This window comes from Crocodylus siamensis, chromosome 9 (genome assembly GCF_052110815.1).
Source record: "Crocodylus siamensis isolate JL-2025a chromosome 9, ASM5211081v1, whole genome shotgun sequence".
NCBI lineage: Eukaryota > Metazoa > Chordata > Crocodylia > Crocodylidae > Crocodylus > Crocodylus siamensis.
In genome coordinates, this window is record NC_143403.1 from 39,327,365 (window position 1) to 39,343,702 (window position 16,338).

A 16,338-nucleotide genomic window follows, 5' to 3' on the forward strand; every position below is an offset into this window, starting at 1 on the left:
CCCAAGCAACCCTAAGGGCCCAGTGGTATGTCAGCCTCCCAAACAACACCGTGATCTCCTGGGCCCTGACCCAGGGGCACCTCCCAGTAAATCTGGGCAAAAGCAATTCCGAGTTAATGAGGGCAAAGTAGATGAAATGGCCTTTTAACAGAGACGGGCTGAAGGAAGGGGCTGTGATGCTATGTCAGATCCCAGAGCCCCCAGCCCTAGATCCGCGCACAAAACCCCAGCCTAGGCTGCCCTGGGGCTCAGATTTCAAAGCTCAAATGATCCCAGTGAATAGGCTCCCCCCCACCTTGGCTTTTAATTTCCCACAGTTAAGTGCCCTCCTCCCTCTGCTCTCTAATGGGTCACTCCCTCCATAGTCCATGTGACAGGCGAGCCCTCCCTCCTATCGGATTACAGCTCCCTTGCTACACTCACTGCCTGCCTGGATCTCTTCGCTGGTTGCTACAATCCCCAGCCCAGACCCCCGCAGCCCTTCCAGGATCCTATCCCTTTTGCCTTGCTGCACAGCATCTCTCGGCCTCGCCTGGCTTTCTTTTCTATTTTTTGGTGGGGTGAAGGCCTGCTGGTGGGGGCTGTTTTTCTGTGGAGGCAGGTTGGGCTGGGAGAAGGAGAGAGGAGATTTCAGCATCCAGGCACCAGCCCTCTCCCAAAAGATGGCTTTAGGAGGTTGGATATCTTCTCTGGAGCTGGGAGCAGCTGCTGAATGGTGAGGCTGACAGTTGCAATAAAAGAAGTAACCAGAGTGAAATCAAGGAGAGGACTGGCAATGAGACTGATTCACTGAAAAGCAGGCTAGATTTTTTTTTTTTAAGTGCTGCATTTCTGGCTACAGCAGGATACTTTTAAAATTGTTTTCTCGTGGCTTTTTTTTTGGGGGGGGGGAGGGTTTAAATCCAGACGGGATCACAAGAAGAAGGGCTGGAACTGGAGACACTCCTGAAAATTTGCCCTGTTTTCTGGTTATTTCCTGGTGGATTCTTTTTTGTTTGTTCATTCACCTGGATTGCAATACAGATTGGTATTTTCCTCTCTGTCTTTTGGCTGCTCTGGGATTTGATTATGGAGACAGTGGAAAAGGAGTGTGGAGCCCTCGGTGGTCTTTTTCAAGCTATCATCAATGACATGAAGGTAAGATCTGTTTTTCAGTCAAAAGAAAATTATACAGCATGACAGCTGTTTTGCCTGGTAGATCACTAGGAGAGACATTAGAGGGGTTGAGGGGGAGGCGCCCAGGGCTGGAAAACCAGTAAACAGTATTGAATTAAAAGCGAAATTGTAGTGAGTCAGCCAGGCTGCAGTCAGAACAGGGTTGGGCTGAGCAGCTCTGCACCTCTGGTTGTACTCAAGGTTATGACTCTGCTTTAGCATCTGTATCTTTCATTGAAATGCCTGGGAGGCAGAGATCTAAATATTTCCAGCTGTGATTCGCTTCCCTTCTCTAGTCACTGATGGGTGCAGCCTCCCAAAGTGCCACCCTTTTCTTTTTAAACACAAAAGACCCCCAAGCTCCTGTTTCTTCAGTTGTCCACTGCTTTGATTTGCTGCTTTGCCCAGGAGTTTGTGATTTATTGTAAAAGCCTGGGATTTAATAAAAAAAATAGATTGGTGGTGAAATGAGGGCATGGAGTGGAGATAGACACCAGCCTTCGCTGTCCAGTTTGGCATGCAGAGAGAGAACAGGCTGATTTTTCCTCAGGGCACAGAATTGTGCCAGGAAGGGACAGATGATACTGGCTCCCAGGTCCCTGCCTTGTAACCACATTCACTCTGGGTGTTTGGAAGGGAGAGATCCCCTCCTCCGCCTCCTCCCTCTCTCCAGCTTCTTGCTGCAGCCGGAGTCCAGACAATGCTGTCATTGCCAAGGCAGGGCGAAAAAAATATAAAGCTGAGCAGAGAAAGGGATTAACTCCTTCACAGCTGGATGGCATTTCCATTTGACCCGGATGGAGGTGCCTCTGTGGTCTATCAGGGCACCTGATGAAAAAGATCACAGACAGAAAAAGGGGAGTTTCCCATGACAGAGTGGAAGAGGACTCTAATGCAACTCCCCCCCGGGAGGTAGGCTTGCACCCAGGCCCTGCACCTTGCCAGAGCAGTAGTGAGGGAAGCAGCAGCACCAGCTACAAACAAGCCCCCCAGGCGGGCAGGAGGCTGATGTGTGCCTGGTTCTCTGGGGAGTGTTCGTTGCCTCTCACCTGCTTTCTGGGTGGTGCAAGGCTGTAGGTGGCAGTGGCAGTGAGTGGGAGCATTAAGCAAGTCTTTGAGAGTTCCTACTCAGGGGCATGGTGGTTGCCTGATGACAAGGCTTTGGCAAGCCAGGCTGTGGCAACCTGCACAGTCCCCAAGCATCAGGAGAATGGCGGAGTCCCCCAGATCACACCCAGACCAAGCCTGCAAGGGCCTTCTAGCCATTTCCAAAGCGGGGAGCTGCCCACCCAGCATAGCCTTGAGGCCCAGCTAGTCCAATGTTATCTCTGAGGGTGGCTAGCACCAGCTGTTCAGAGAAGGGATGTGATGTTGGTGAGTTCCCCCTCCCTTTCCTTTGGCATCCGTCTTGTTTGCTAGTTGCCATCTGGCTCCAGTGGGGAGGTGGGGGGTGCAGCTTTACTTTCCCTGGCAGGAGTGAATAGGATGAGCAAGCGTCCACTCCTGCACTGAGCAACAAGGGGATGCTACTGGCACAGCCCCCTGTGCTCCTGCCTTGTCCTAGACGCGGGAGCGCTGCTCCACCCAGAGCCTTGGAGAGCAGGGCTGCCCTGTGCTGCAGGGGAAGGGGGTCTGCCTGACTGACTAGCTCCCAGGCACTTTGCTGGGCCCTGGGAGTTGGGGAGGCCTGAGGACTGTAGGGTACTGCAGATGGAGGGGTGCTGACTGGGGACCCTTAAACCTCCTATCAGTTCTTGAGGCCTTGCTGGCTCGCTGTTTCAGGCATTCCTTCCAGCTCTCCTTGGCCTCTTGGAGACTTGAGACTTCATCTTTCCCCCCCCCCCCATGACAATCTTTGAATAGGCTGTGGCTCCTGCTGCAGCAGTGGCTGGCTTGCTGCCTCTCAGCTCCTGCACTGCCTGTCGGGGTCCACGGCTGCTGGGGTAGGATGCCTCTTGTGGGTCACTGGGCTAAGTGCTGAGCTCCACTCCAGGTCTGAACTTGCCAAGGGTAGACACTTCAGGCACCACCAGTGCCCAGCACGCTCCCCCTCTATTTTGCCCCTTCACTCACTGTAGACATGGGCTGCTCCTGTGCTGAAGCCTGTACTTGGGAGCACTGCTGGAGGCTTGAGGAGTGGGAAGGGGACAGAGCTGACACAGGCCTATCCCAAAGGGTGGTAGTGATGGTGCAGCTCTGCCCCAGGGGAACAGCCCCTTCTTCCTCAGTGCCTGTGCTCTCATGAGCATCAGAGCTTGGCTGGCTGCTGTGATGGACAGCCTGCTGCCCTGTGTGCAACTTGCCTGCCCCTGCAGGAGCCACCATGTGAGGGGGGAGCCAAATTCCCACTGTGTGCAGCATGAGTAGGCCATCTGTGGGGCTGTAACCTTCTGGAAGGCCATGAGTGCCCAGCTGGCCCTGTGGAGCCTGACAGGAGGGGGAGGGACCCCAGGGGGACTCTGAACTGCAGGAATGCAAGGCCTTTGTGTGCGCTGTCTGGTTGGAGTGGTGAGGAACGCAGAGCCTCGGGCTACGCACACAGTCCCCTTGCATGGGAGAGCTCTTGGTAGATGGGGCAGCCTGAACTGTCATCTCCTAAGCCTGTAGGTCCAGCACCCAGCAGCCTCTGATGGGGCAGAGGAGCTTGTGACTGCCACAGTGACTAAACTGACAGGGGCAGAGAAAGGAAGAGGGTCCCACAGAACCACCCCTGTCAGCTCTCTCCTGGCCTGTCAGCCTTCCCTGGGTGCCCCTGGGTATTTCCAGCAGGAATATATCTAACAGATGCCAGAAGGAGAGGCCCAGTGATGCCCCTGACGCTTCCCAGGCCTAGTGTGAGCAATACAGCCCAGAACTGAGTCAGGGGGCAAGGCCAAATGCCTGAGGGGTTGGGAGCAGTCTGTCACATTTCCACAGGGTGATTCTCCTCCAGAGCAAATGTCCTTGGAGAAATGACCTTGCCCTGCAGTGAACTGATGGCCTCAGGCAGCTGGGGAGAAACGGAGGGCTCAGGAGACCCCAGTGGACTCAAGGAGAGCAGGCATGCTCCCGGGCTTCAAAGTGAGTACAAGGAGACCCACAGTTGGCGCTGTGTTCGTGGTAAGGGAGAGAGACCCGGGGACAGATAGGAAGAGGCCTAGGGAAGATGAAGCTGGGGGGGGAATCATCTGGAGGATCAAAGGCAAAAGATTTGAGTGTCTTGGAGACCAGGCCCTGGTGCAGGCAGCTCTCCGCTTCCCCAGTGTTGGTCCTGCCAGTGAGACGTGACTGCTGCCCACTCCCCCAAGCTCCACCCAGGTGCTGTCCTGGGGACATTGTAGCAGCCTTCCCAGCCATGTGGGAGATCATGGCACAACACTGGACTTTGGGGTTGCCCTTGTGTCCACTTCTGGGAGCAGCAGCTGCCATATATCCCTGCTGGCAGGGTCTTGGGGAAGGTATTTGCCTTTGCACCTGAATTGGAGAAGGCCTAATATCATTTGCCTGGGCCAGGCCCCTTGCAGATGTACAGGAGGCTTCCAGGTCTGTGGATGCTGTAGAAGAGTTCCCTGGGGACTGGGTTCATGGTGCTTCTTGCCCAAGCCCCACAGTCCATGTCTGCACAGCTGAGGGGTCAGGATGGAGGAACTGGGGGTGATGTGGACTGGTTAGGATGGAAGGGACATGAGGGATGGGGGAGATCAGGCTAAGAGAGCCCAGGTCCCAGCTGACACCTTGGCCTCTTCATGCCATTGCAGTCTCAGGAGAGGCAAGGTGTCTATTACTCCAAGAGTCACAGGGCCACATCTTCCAGAGGAGCCTCCTGCAAATGGAGTCACCAAGGCCTTTTGTGGAAGAGTGGACCTGGGTCTGGGCCACTGACAAACTGGTTCCTTACTGGCACCCAACAGCTGTGGCCCCAGGAACTGAATGAGGAGTACTGGGCAGATCTGGCTCTGGGCCTGCTGAATCCATGGAGGGGCACTGACTGTGGGGAGGTCCCAAAAAGCAGGCAAGGCCTAAGGATCCTGTGGGGCAATAAGGGCTACTGATAGCTAGGGGGAGGAGGCTTGAGGGGAAGTTTTTTGGGCTGGGCAACTCTGTGCATGCAGGGATGCGAGACATGGGGATCACAGCAGGAAGAGGTTACAGGGCTCTGCATTATCCATACCCCCTAGGGCACCACAGGCCAGCACTGCCTCTTCATCTGCTCTCTTCCCCACCTTCTATAGCCCCTGGGCTTGGCATTGTATCCTCTCCTCCTGCATCTGGTGCCAAGCAACATGTTTCAGGTGGGAAGGAAGGAGGAGGTTCCTGGAGGTTTCCCACCCTCTTCTCCCTATTGTGGGTTGTTCTGGATCTTGTAAGACTCCCCTGGGCTCCCTGCTGCGCACAGCTCCCTCTGTGGAGGCCATTCCTGTCAGCTACTGATGGATAGCATTTTGCTGTGCCCTGAGCCAAAGAGGACCAGCTGGGCCCACAGCACAGAGGCCAGAGGTAGCCCAGGTCTGCTTCGTGGTGCCAGGCTGGGCTCCTTTCAGCAGCTACCAGCAGGGCATTGGGTACTGCTGGCTTTGCAGCTGTACTGGAAAGTGTCTAATGCCAAAGTGTCCCCTGCCGTCTCTGTTGCTGTGTCAGTGCTTGCAGGCCTTCTCCTGAGCTCTTGAGGCAGCTCCTTCTGACCCCTCAGCACCCTTCCCTGCCCTCAGCCTGAATTGGGGCACTAAGTTACTGTAGAAGACCTCCCCACTGCCTCCAACAGTCAGGAAGGCCCTGTCCTGACAAGCCCCTTTCTCAAAGAACTACTTGGACTTCAGTTCAGGGCAGGATGATGGGACATGTTGGGAACTAGTCCCTGAAGCCTGTCCTGACTTCCAGTTTCTCTTCTTGCCTTGTAATCCTCCTGGGAGCCCCCTGCCAGGGAATTCAGTCTTGGTGGAGGGGGCAGCTCAGGATGTGACCAGGGGTGGCAAACAGGCCTTCGTGTCTTCCTTGTGGTTTTCCTGCTGACTTAGGAACCGGGATATTTCCCTTCAGGCAGTTCTAGGGGCTGGGCTGAAGGGTGTTTGTTGGAGGCTGAATGCCTCACAGCTCCCTCAGAAGCAAAAGCCATTCATTCCTCTGAGGAACAAGGTCCAAGAGGTTCCTTGGATCTTCCTAGCTGGAGTGACTCCGGGTTTGCCCCCCCCTCAGGATCAGTTGGCATTGAGGGCCAGGGGGTGAGGCATTTGCACCTCTCTGCTGCTCACCTAGTGGCAGATTGCCAGGGGAGGAGTTAGGCTACTTAGGGACTCCTCCAGTTTCACTTTCATGGATCCACTAGCTGGGATCTGCATGTGCCTCCAGGACCTGCCATGCTCACATGGGAGCTAGCCTGGAGCCATGGGCAAACATAACCATAACCACTGGTTGTTTTGCAGCACCTGTAAGAATGCTGGGCCCTCTTTTGTCCCAAAGGTCTCCCAGGCTGAGAGCCACTGGGGCAGTGCAACAAGGGGGCATGATAAAATATGTTGGGGGGGAGGTGTCCTGTGGAAACTGTTCCTCATGCCAGAAGCACAGCACTGACTTTCTAAAATGGTTAGAAGCATCATCTGAACTAGGGGTGGTGGCACATGTGCCATAAGTAGCATCACAGTCACTTTGTGGGGCATATAGCAGATCCAGCAGGGAGCAAGGAGAGCAGTGCCTGATAGAGCAGGCAGGAGAGAGCAGAGCAAAGCAACAGATCAGGCAGGAGAAAGGGATTGGAGTGGCACTTGGAGAGGGCGCTGGGCTTACCTTGTGGCATGCCTGCCACAAGGTTGGCCCCCATGGATCTAAGTGAAGAATTTGTTACTTTCTTTCTGCAGCTGAGAGAAAAAGCCCAGCACTGAGCAACTCATTTTAATCGGGAGTTATAAATGTTGGGACAACCTGGAAAGAACTAGAGAATCCCAGAGCTCCGGTGTTCTTGAGTAGCAGAACTAACCGTGCATATCTGGGCTCAAGAGGTGGTGGGGAGTCATATGCAGTCAGGTATCCTGCCGTCACTCTCCACAAACATCCAGAGGACTTGACTAGGCAGGACTCAACAGACACAATTGTGCAAAAGGATGTCTAGGCCAAAGACCTGGAAACAATGTCTTAACAGATTTGCCCTAACAAAGACCCTCCTGTCTGGCTGAGTGTGGGGAAGTCTCTCAAGGGAAGTGGTGGAAGAGTCATTAAACGAGTCTTTCAGAGCTAGATTGGGCAGCAAACTAGATGCTATGGCCCAGGGCTGCCTTGGCTCCAAAGGAACAGACTGGATGATTTCATGGAGCTTTCCCTTTTCTAATTCCTGTGGTTCTGCAAGTCAGATGCTCTTTGGAAATTTTTGGTTGGCCAAAAGGCTGTGATTGGCCTAGTGCTCTAATGAAATAGCTTCTAATGGCTCATGACCAAATACATCCATATTACTCATGGTTGTTTCCCACTACTTGTAGGCAAACATAATACATCTACCAGTGGTTCTGTAAGTTAGTGTTCCAGCCATACTTCTCAGTGGAAAACACTGGTGTCATCATCTCCCCGCCCCCCTCCCCCCAACCAAGAAAGCCTGATGATGTGGTGTCTCTTGATAACAATATAAAGTGACTTATATTGACTGTTTAAAATGAGCCATGTGTGAGGCTCTGGAGAGATACCACTAGACTATAATCACTGCATTATGCTGTGTTGTTTAGTTATTACTGCTGTTATTTATATCACTTGTGACAGGAAAATCGAGTTTCCCACTGCATGTGCACACCCCAAGTAGGTGTTATAAATACACTCCTCACACCCCTCTCAAGGCTCTATATGAAGTATCAGATGCACGTGGAAGCTGGAAAATCACCTCCCCGTCTGCGTATCTTAGAGCTCTAGGAATGTGAAGCCAGGGCAGCTCAGTTAATGTTCCTTGGATCCCTTCTTTTGCTTATTTCCTATCCATCTTGACTCCTATCCATCTTGCTTCTTCACCCACCCTCAGAAAGGCCCAGTCCAGAACTGTGAACCCAACAGTCCTGTGTGCTATTATGGGCTATAGGCAGACAGGGCATCCAGAGCCAGGGTTTCCTCTAGGCCAGAGGTTCAAGACACAGGACCTGCAAGCCATATGGTGCCACCATTCAATACCAGTGGCCTGCCATAATTCTTTATTAAAGCACTTTATTAAAGGAAAAAAATGTTTGAAAAGCAAATGTGTCCTCACTGCACAGCCATTCATTAATCTGTACGTGCAGCTGCCTGCGCAGTTACATCTCCTATTTGCAAATACACTGAGGAGGCTCCTGTCTGATCAGAGTTGATCCATCCATCCTACAATGGTGACCCTCTCCTGGAAAGTGCACCTAGCAAGTGGTCCTCAATAGAGTTTGAGTTGTGTGTCTGTTCTAGGCTTTCCCATGCTAGGCCCACATGGGATGTACATTTTCATCCATGATGGAGGCGGGGCCATGGTCACGTTGGCATATGCGGTACATTAGCTACTAGAGAAAGCAACTAACATGAGAAGCAGGTATTGTATAAGGACATAATGCAGTTGTATATACCACATTATTCTCTTGGTTCATGCATGAGCAATTATGTGTCAACATAGGGATCTCCTGTTAGTTTAATATAAAAAAAAAAGGGCCAATTGTCTGGGTTTTGCATAGTGAGTTCTTGTGTTGTAATTTCATGTTGGAGAGTTTTATAACTAGATGGCATCTTAACAGCAAATGCCAGACATCCACACCATACAGTTTGTTCCCTGTGTAGTGTCAAGCTGGGAGGAGGTTTGTAGCCAAAGGCCAGATCTGACAGTGGAGAGCTGTATGATGAGAACATGAATTTGAGGGTGCTTTCTGTTTACAGGATGCTAACAATAATGAGTTAAATGAATGACCAGTGAGCAGAAGGGCACTGAGGGTACTGTTAACTGCACTGATCTCTGAGACTATATTAATGCATTAATTGTTGAGACTTAATTTAGGGACAGATGTTTTCATTTTCTACCTGATGTATGGAATGAGACATCACATTGGTCATATTTGTTGTGGGCATATGGATGAAGGCAAAAGCAGCAGCTTTTCCTACTGCATGGATACGGAAATTGGCTGGTAGCTGCATTCCAATGTCATTAACTATCCTGGCACTCTGATTGGCTATTAATTGTATGCCTGAGCATGAGGATTTGCATACTGTGGAGATATTCAAAGAGTACAGGAAGTAACAAGAGCATAGGGATTTGCATATTCTACAGTTGCTAATCACCTGTCAATTAACTGTCTAATATGCAAATCTCAGCATTCAGGTTGGATAGCTGCACTGTTTTCCAATCAGCACAGCATGGGAATTTGTAACGTGTATGATCAGTAATGTGTGCAAGTTGGGTAGGCTGGTTGAAAAGCAGTTAGAATCCAACATCTCATTCTGGGTAGCTGAATAATATCCTGCATAAATATTGACTTCTGTGTAATTGAACCTTGAGGTTCACTGGCTAGGGAGGCAAATTCTGACCCATGTTAAGCTGAACTTAATTAGTGTTTCAAGGGAAATGACTGATGCCCATCAAAGCATTAAGTCAATGTTGTTCTTATTCTATATGTTCTGAATTTTTCCATCTGGAGGGCTCTCCATGCTGAATCAAATGGGGTTGAAATGCACTATTCTTCACTTTGGATGGGCCCATCAAGAGGCAGAGATTTGCATATGCAGTCTGATTGGTGTTGACTCCAGTGTCATTCAGCAGCAGCCATTCAGGAGGCAGTCATTTCCATGCACAGTTGGACTGTATTGTTTGAGATCTCCTCAATAGAGTTTATCTCCCAGGAGACGAGCAGTAGGAGCTTTCCAATTCACTCCATGAATTCTTCCAGCCAGTCATGAACCAGGATAAATTTTCCTCTATGAAACAACGAGTAAGAACTCTTTGAGCATTCTCAGCATGTACTATGTTGTCCCTGTTACTCAGGTGTGGATATGTACCCTGCGAGGGGTGAGTTCACCTCTAATGAACCTCATAAAGTTCTTCCTGTATCCTCATATCCTAGTCCCTAATATCCCTAGTATCCCCCTCTGTGCTCCTAATGTTGGAGGGCAAGGAACGGTACATAGATTGGCTCAGTAGGATTCATCTGTTAGGCAGAGTTTATTGTATATTCAGTGCTCAAAGATCATCACTGCCATGGGGGAGGCAGAGTTTAAAGGTTACTAAGAGAAGAAGGAGCTGTTTAGAGTCAGAGCCAAGCCAGTGAAGTGAATGGGATGGATTTCCCTTGTGATATATATCATGGGGCCCTTGGGATAGCCATGAGGTAACCCCAGCTTATGATCACTGGCCTAGTACTTCCTACAAATCAGGACAAAGTTGCTTCATTATTGTGAACTTCACTGAAGCATCATAGCCATTTCTGTCTCCTGTGAGCCACACCCTCCTGTGCTAAGGATTTGTTCCTGGGAGCATCAGCCTCTGTTGGTACTTGGGCCTCTATAGGATTCAGCTGTGTGGATGTCAGGGGAAAAAGAGAGGTCATATCGCCTATGGTATAAATACAAAGGGATGGAGAGGAGGTCAGTGGTGTTCCCATCCATAGTGTTTGTATCCACTGGAGTAAGCACTCTGCTTCCTACTAGCAGGTGCTGAGTAGAGCACACGGGAAAGCCAAAAGGTAGTAAATTGATTTAGGTTATAGGGAGGCTGCTTGTAGCTCTTCAGAAGCCTAATTAACACATGCATCTCCAACTGCAGACTCTAACAGTCTTGGGTGTTTGCCACATTGTCTCCTGAACATCTTATGTTAGCAGTCCTTGAAGTTATTGTCTAGGAGCATTTTGCATAAAGCTTCCTGTGGCCCTCATGCAGGGCTAGGCCTGGTTATTGGCCTCTGGTGGAATAATCTCATTTATTCATATCACCACTAGTGACTCACCTGGAATTGCAAATACCCAAGGGCCAGATCCCTTTTTATTAGCAAGAGAAGAGAGAAATAAACACTAATGGGAAACTTGGGCACAGTCCCTTCCTGCAGGGAGGATTCTCCTACAGGCACCCCTGGAAAAGGACCCTATAAGCCTGTCACCAAATTCAGTCTGTCCTCCCACACTTAAGTCTCTTACTCACTGCTGTTACAGACACAGCATCTCATCACCGTAACAAAATGCTGAGACTTGAGTAGCTTTGTTATCCAAGTGCCTTGAGCATGCCCCTTTCACCTCACACTCATCTCTTCTCTCTCAGTTGATTTTTGTAAATCCTGTCTGTGTTTCCCACACAACCCAGCCTGCTTTAAGCCTTGGTTTGGCTGACTTCACCTTCACTCTGGCCTTTCATGTAGCAGGGATATAACTTGGTCACAGTCATGCAGGAAATCAGTAGGAGAGCTAAGAACACAACCCAAGTTTCCCGACACTGTTGCCTTGAATCATGCTGCTCTGCCTAGGGTAGGAATAATGGACATCACATCACTCAGCAGGCTCCCAGTTTTCAGTCCACAGGGAAAATAATCCTCAAATGAAGGTGCTTCTCAGATTTATTCAAATTCCTCTGTGCTAGCACTCAAGCAAGACATCTGCTGCTTACTGCTTCAAACCAAGTCAAAGATTTCCCAGGAATAGCTTTCCTTGCAGTATCATCATGCTTCTTCTTACAGATGAATCATAGCTGTGGGGAATGGGAAAGAACCACTGAAAGAGATTAAGAAATTAAAAGAACAAAATGTGCCTAGCTGGGTAGAACATGAGCTATGCAGGAGGGACCTGGGAGTTGTCTCTGTAGAGTTAAGGTATATTAACAGCAAGCATCAAGAAGGGGAAGAAATAGAAGTCTTAATAGCACTTTGTCCCCAAGTAGTCCGAGGAACCCTATCTATAATATCCCAAGCAATGTAGCTACCAGCACTTGGCTTTGAAGGCTCATTCAGCTGATTTCACTGGTAGGACATTTTTTGCCACATCTTCCAAAGAGCTCAGCACCTAGCATTCACCCAACATGTTGCAGTTTATGCAAAATCTGACCTCTATATGCACATGTGTGCACACACAAATTGTCCTTGCCTTGCTCTTGTTCAGGTGTGTGGTCAGTACCGTAGCAAAGAAGTTTGGTGCCCAAGGCAGCCCCGTAGCAGCAGCCTGCCCTTGTCCTGTGCATAGATGTGGGGGGCATATGCCCCCCATGCTTGCCCGGGAGCCCATACAGCAGCAGGAACCACCCCCCTCCATTCCCATGTCCTCCCAAATGAGCTGCTCGTGGTTCCATGCCACACCCCACCCTGGCTGGGCAGCACCTGTTAACACCCTTCGCTTTGGTTCCTGGGGTGGTAGCCCTGGTCCCCCCTCTTTGCTACAGTACTAGGCGTGGTGACAGAACAGCTAAGATGTCTTGCTGTTGCTCTCAGGGCAGAGTTTCAAGCCCTACTTTGCACTTGTGCCAAAGGTTGGATCAGCAATGGGTATCTGAATATACCTTCCCTTTCATTTGATCTTGCCTCATTGCTCCTCCCTTTGCTATCCTTAATGAGTTTAACAATGAATCACAGAGCCAAGTGGAAGCATGAGGGAGCAAGCCAGTGAAACCCTTTAGAACCTCAATAACCTTTGGTGGGCAGCTTTGTACTAGGACATTTAAGGCTGGAAGTAGCTAGTGGTTGCCACTCTTCTGCCGTCTCTGACTCCTGTAGGATTTTAGACTTTGATTAAATAATGGACTTTTGTTTTTAGATGTATTTCTTGTGCTGTGGGGGTTGCAGGGAGCATGTGCAATTTGAGGGTAAAGCTGTCTGCTAGAGTCAGCCTTGGTTGCTTAAATATACTCACACTTTGTAACTCCACCACTGCTTTCCCCAAATGTCCATGCCCCATTCTCACCATTCTCTAAGATGTCCCATAGTTGCATTCTTCTCATGCACATCTCCTTTGAGCACATCCTGGTGACTTCTGTTTCTTGTCAGTCCCATGGGCCCTCATCTCTCATTGAGTGGAGCCATTTCTATATATTCCTTAGTGGGCTGTTGGGTGTAGTAAGCTGGATGAGGCCATGGTCAACCCCTGGTAGCAAGACCAGTTTGTTGTGGACTGACTGCATGGCAGTACTCCACTTCCCTGATCTGAGCTGAGGAAACACAGGTTCTCCACAAGCCCTGACCAGTACTCTCAGCTCACTCAGCCCAAATCCCAGTGTTTCTGAGCTGTGGCATCCTGAATGCTTCTCCCATTAGCCTGGCCTCCCCTTCGCTCTGTGTGGGGAAAGAAACCAGCCACAGTGAACCCTTCCCAAGCATGTCAGCTCCCCAGTATCGGTTCTCCTCCTATGGCTTTTGGGGAACAGAACCCCAGACCTGCTGGGCCCAGGAGAGAAGAACCTGCCTGCATCAGGCATACCCCATGAGGGAGAGCAGGGAAGAGCATCCCCATGTACCCCATGGTTGGCTTGCCCCCTGCCATTGATGGAGGGGAAGAATGGTTAAGGGGCAGGAGGGAGGAAGGACCCCCTGGTTAGTGCTGGATGTAGAGCAGGCAGCAGATAGGGAGAGAGCAACTGGTGTTAGGATGGCTCTGGAGCTGATTCCAGCTGCTCCTGCTGGAGCAGGCAGCTTTATGGTAGCTGCTTCTTGTGCTATACTTGCAAGGGGCCGGTGGTTGTTACTGCTCAGAGGTGGTTGATAGACAGTGGAACCCACTGGTTGTCTTGCAGAGTCCTGTGGATCCCCCTCTGATCTAGCGATAACAGCTCTTCCCCCTTGTTTTGCCCACCATCCACTGAAGGGTTTCTTTTTGGGCATCCCTGCCCTCCTAGGTTCCCTTGGAGCCCTACTCCCCAGCCAGGGGCTGTTCTCCTCAGTTTCTGACTCACTTTCCTGTTTGACTGACCTGCACAACAAAGAAGTTTCTTCTGCTGTTGCTTTAGAGAGACCGTTGGGAGAGGTGATGCAAGCTCAGCTAATCTTCTGTGTACTGGCCCTCGAGGTCTCCTCTTCCCTGCCACAGACCATCACCAACTAGGACAACTCTTACAGAGCTAGCAAGGCCAGAGAACTAAGCTAGGATAATTTACTGAGATCAGATATCCTGGAGGCTTTGATTCTTTCCCTCTGTCCTTTGCCTTGTGATGGTGAAATTCTGCCATTTGCTCCCCAGACTCCAAAGTGGGGAGACTTAAGCAATTTCACTGCTGGAAAAGCAGAGTTTGCCAACTTATATTTACATGGGCTGGAGGGGAGACTATGTGATCTGGTGGCAAGAGTGCTGGCTTGGAAGTGGGGCAACTCCCTCCCCAGTGAAAAAGACTGAGATGCCCCCTACTTGAATAAGGCATGTCAAAAGATAATCAGATGCCCCTGGCAAACAGTAAGTGTATTGCTCTGAGTTCCAAGGCCCCATGCTTCTCTGCAGCTAACGTCAGCCAAGGCTGAATAGTGCTGCACTGAAGGCCGTGTTTACCACAAATTCAACATCCAGCTCAGCACAGGAGCCAAGAGCACAAGTCCTGCAGTCAGTCCCTGGTAAAAAGCCCACAGACGCAAAATGTTCCCAGCCGTGTCAAATCGCTGCTCTGTACAACTGAGTATCCTGGCACTGGACTGTGCCTGAGGCTTCAGGGGAACCAAACACCCCATCCCATAACGTGCACAGTGCTCTCTTTGGAGACAGGACAGTTTCTTGAACACTAGATTTACGCCCTGCAGTATCTGAATAAACATTTTCACATCTTGTTATGTATGATCACAAATGCTGCCCCTCATCAGACAGCTAACCCCTGTGGAAACTTGGGAATGACATGTGAAGGAGACTGGCACTCATGAAGCTGCAGGTAAACCCTTGCTCTAAGTGCCAGGATGTTTCCTACTATTTGTCCTGACTTTAGCAGTCATTTGAGGTGGCCATTTGTTTTCTCCTGCAGGGCCGTGTCAGGAATAGGGGCAGACCCATTTTTACCAAATCCCCTCCCTCAGGGAAATCACTTGTAACCATCTCTTCCCCAGGCTCAGTACTGATGGGTTTTGCACTCTCCTCACTCAGGAATCTCGTCCATGTATCTAACTCCCCACCCTCTTGCTCTTTTCTGAAACTCATCAGCCTCAGGTGAGCATTCACGGGAGAAGAGCATCATTCTGTCAGTGCTGAGGGGAGATGGGTCTGGATTTGCTGCTATACCCATATCCCATTCAGTTTTGTAACTGTAGCTGCACACTAGGTGATGTCTTTGATGTATTCTGCCCACTTTTGCCCAGGTTTTGCCTTCTGATGATCCTTCCTAGTCAGCGTGAGTGATCTGGCATTACTTCTTTTGCTTAGCCAACCTGATTTCCTCTGTCCCTGTCCACCAGGTACCATCCCCACCCCATTGTGGCTGAGTGCCAAGAGAGTATTTCCCCAAACCTATGTACCAGGCAAAGCTAACAGTCTCCTGCCTTCTCAGACCAGCAACAAATCTTCTAAAAGCGCCTTGTGAGGTACTGCCTGTGGGCCTCATCCAATCCTCAGGAAGTCAAAGGGAATTTTTTCTACTGACTCTGAGGAGAACTGTGTTGGGCCCTTGGTTCATAAGTATGTGAGCAATGTTGTCCCCCAGTGGCAGATCCATGTAGAGGATGTGAAGACTTATGCTTATTACAAGCATGAGCTAGAAGCAGTAGCATAACTAGAGGTGGGTGGGAGGGGCACCAACCCTGGACCACAAATTAGGAGGAGTGCCAAAATTATCCCCAGCCCCTAGCGGATCCATGCCCTGGCAACATTGCCGTGCCAGGAACTCCAACACAGTCCTGTCCGTCCGTCCCCACCCCCCAACTCTCTCACAGGGGTTGCCCTGGATGCCACTAGCAAGAAGAGCTCTCCTTTATTTGCCAAACCCTGGGCGGGAGGCTGGGGTTCTAGTCTTGCTTTCTATTTATTTATACAGTCATTGTATCTAACACCACCAGGTTCAATAGTAACTTCACAGGTAGTTGTGTCTCTGCTCTGATGAGCAGCCATAAACTACCTCTCCATTTCCAATGCCTTAGTCAGGTTTCAGATCACAGGATCTTGCCCCTTGCACCTCTGTTACTTATTGTCCTTGAATTTTCCCAGACATTCTTTCAAAAAGTATTGTACTTTGAAAAATCAAGGCATATCCAGTCCTGCCTGGGCTCAGGACCCACCTTTCGGGAGTTCAGAGCAGGATGGTCCTGAGCATGACCTGTCAGGCAGGGCTTCTCCAAGTCTGGCACGAGCCTGATG

The 16,338-nt window shown here is 50.3% G+C and overlaps 1 protein-coding gene across 6 annotated transcripts in view; it reads left to right on the forward strand.

Moving 5' to 3' along the window:
• Window positions 1-404: 404 nt before the first annotated feature.
• The window catches only part of MTSS2 (MTSS I-BAR domain containing 2), a 104,404-nt gene continuing 88,470 nt past the window's right edge, over window positions 405-16,338 (forward strand). For all 6 annotated transcript variants that reach the window (XM_090062502.1, XM_090062503.1, XM_090062504.1 and 3 more), the window contains exon 1: window positions 405-1,137. In XM_090062502.1, coding sequence (XP_089918628.1) covers window positions 1,069-1,137 — 69 coding nt within the window. In that variant the 5' untranslated portion in view covers window positions 405-1,068. The remainder of the gene's footprint in view (window positions 1,138-16,338) is intronic.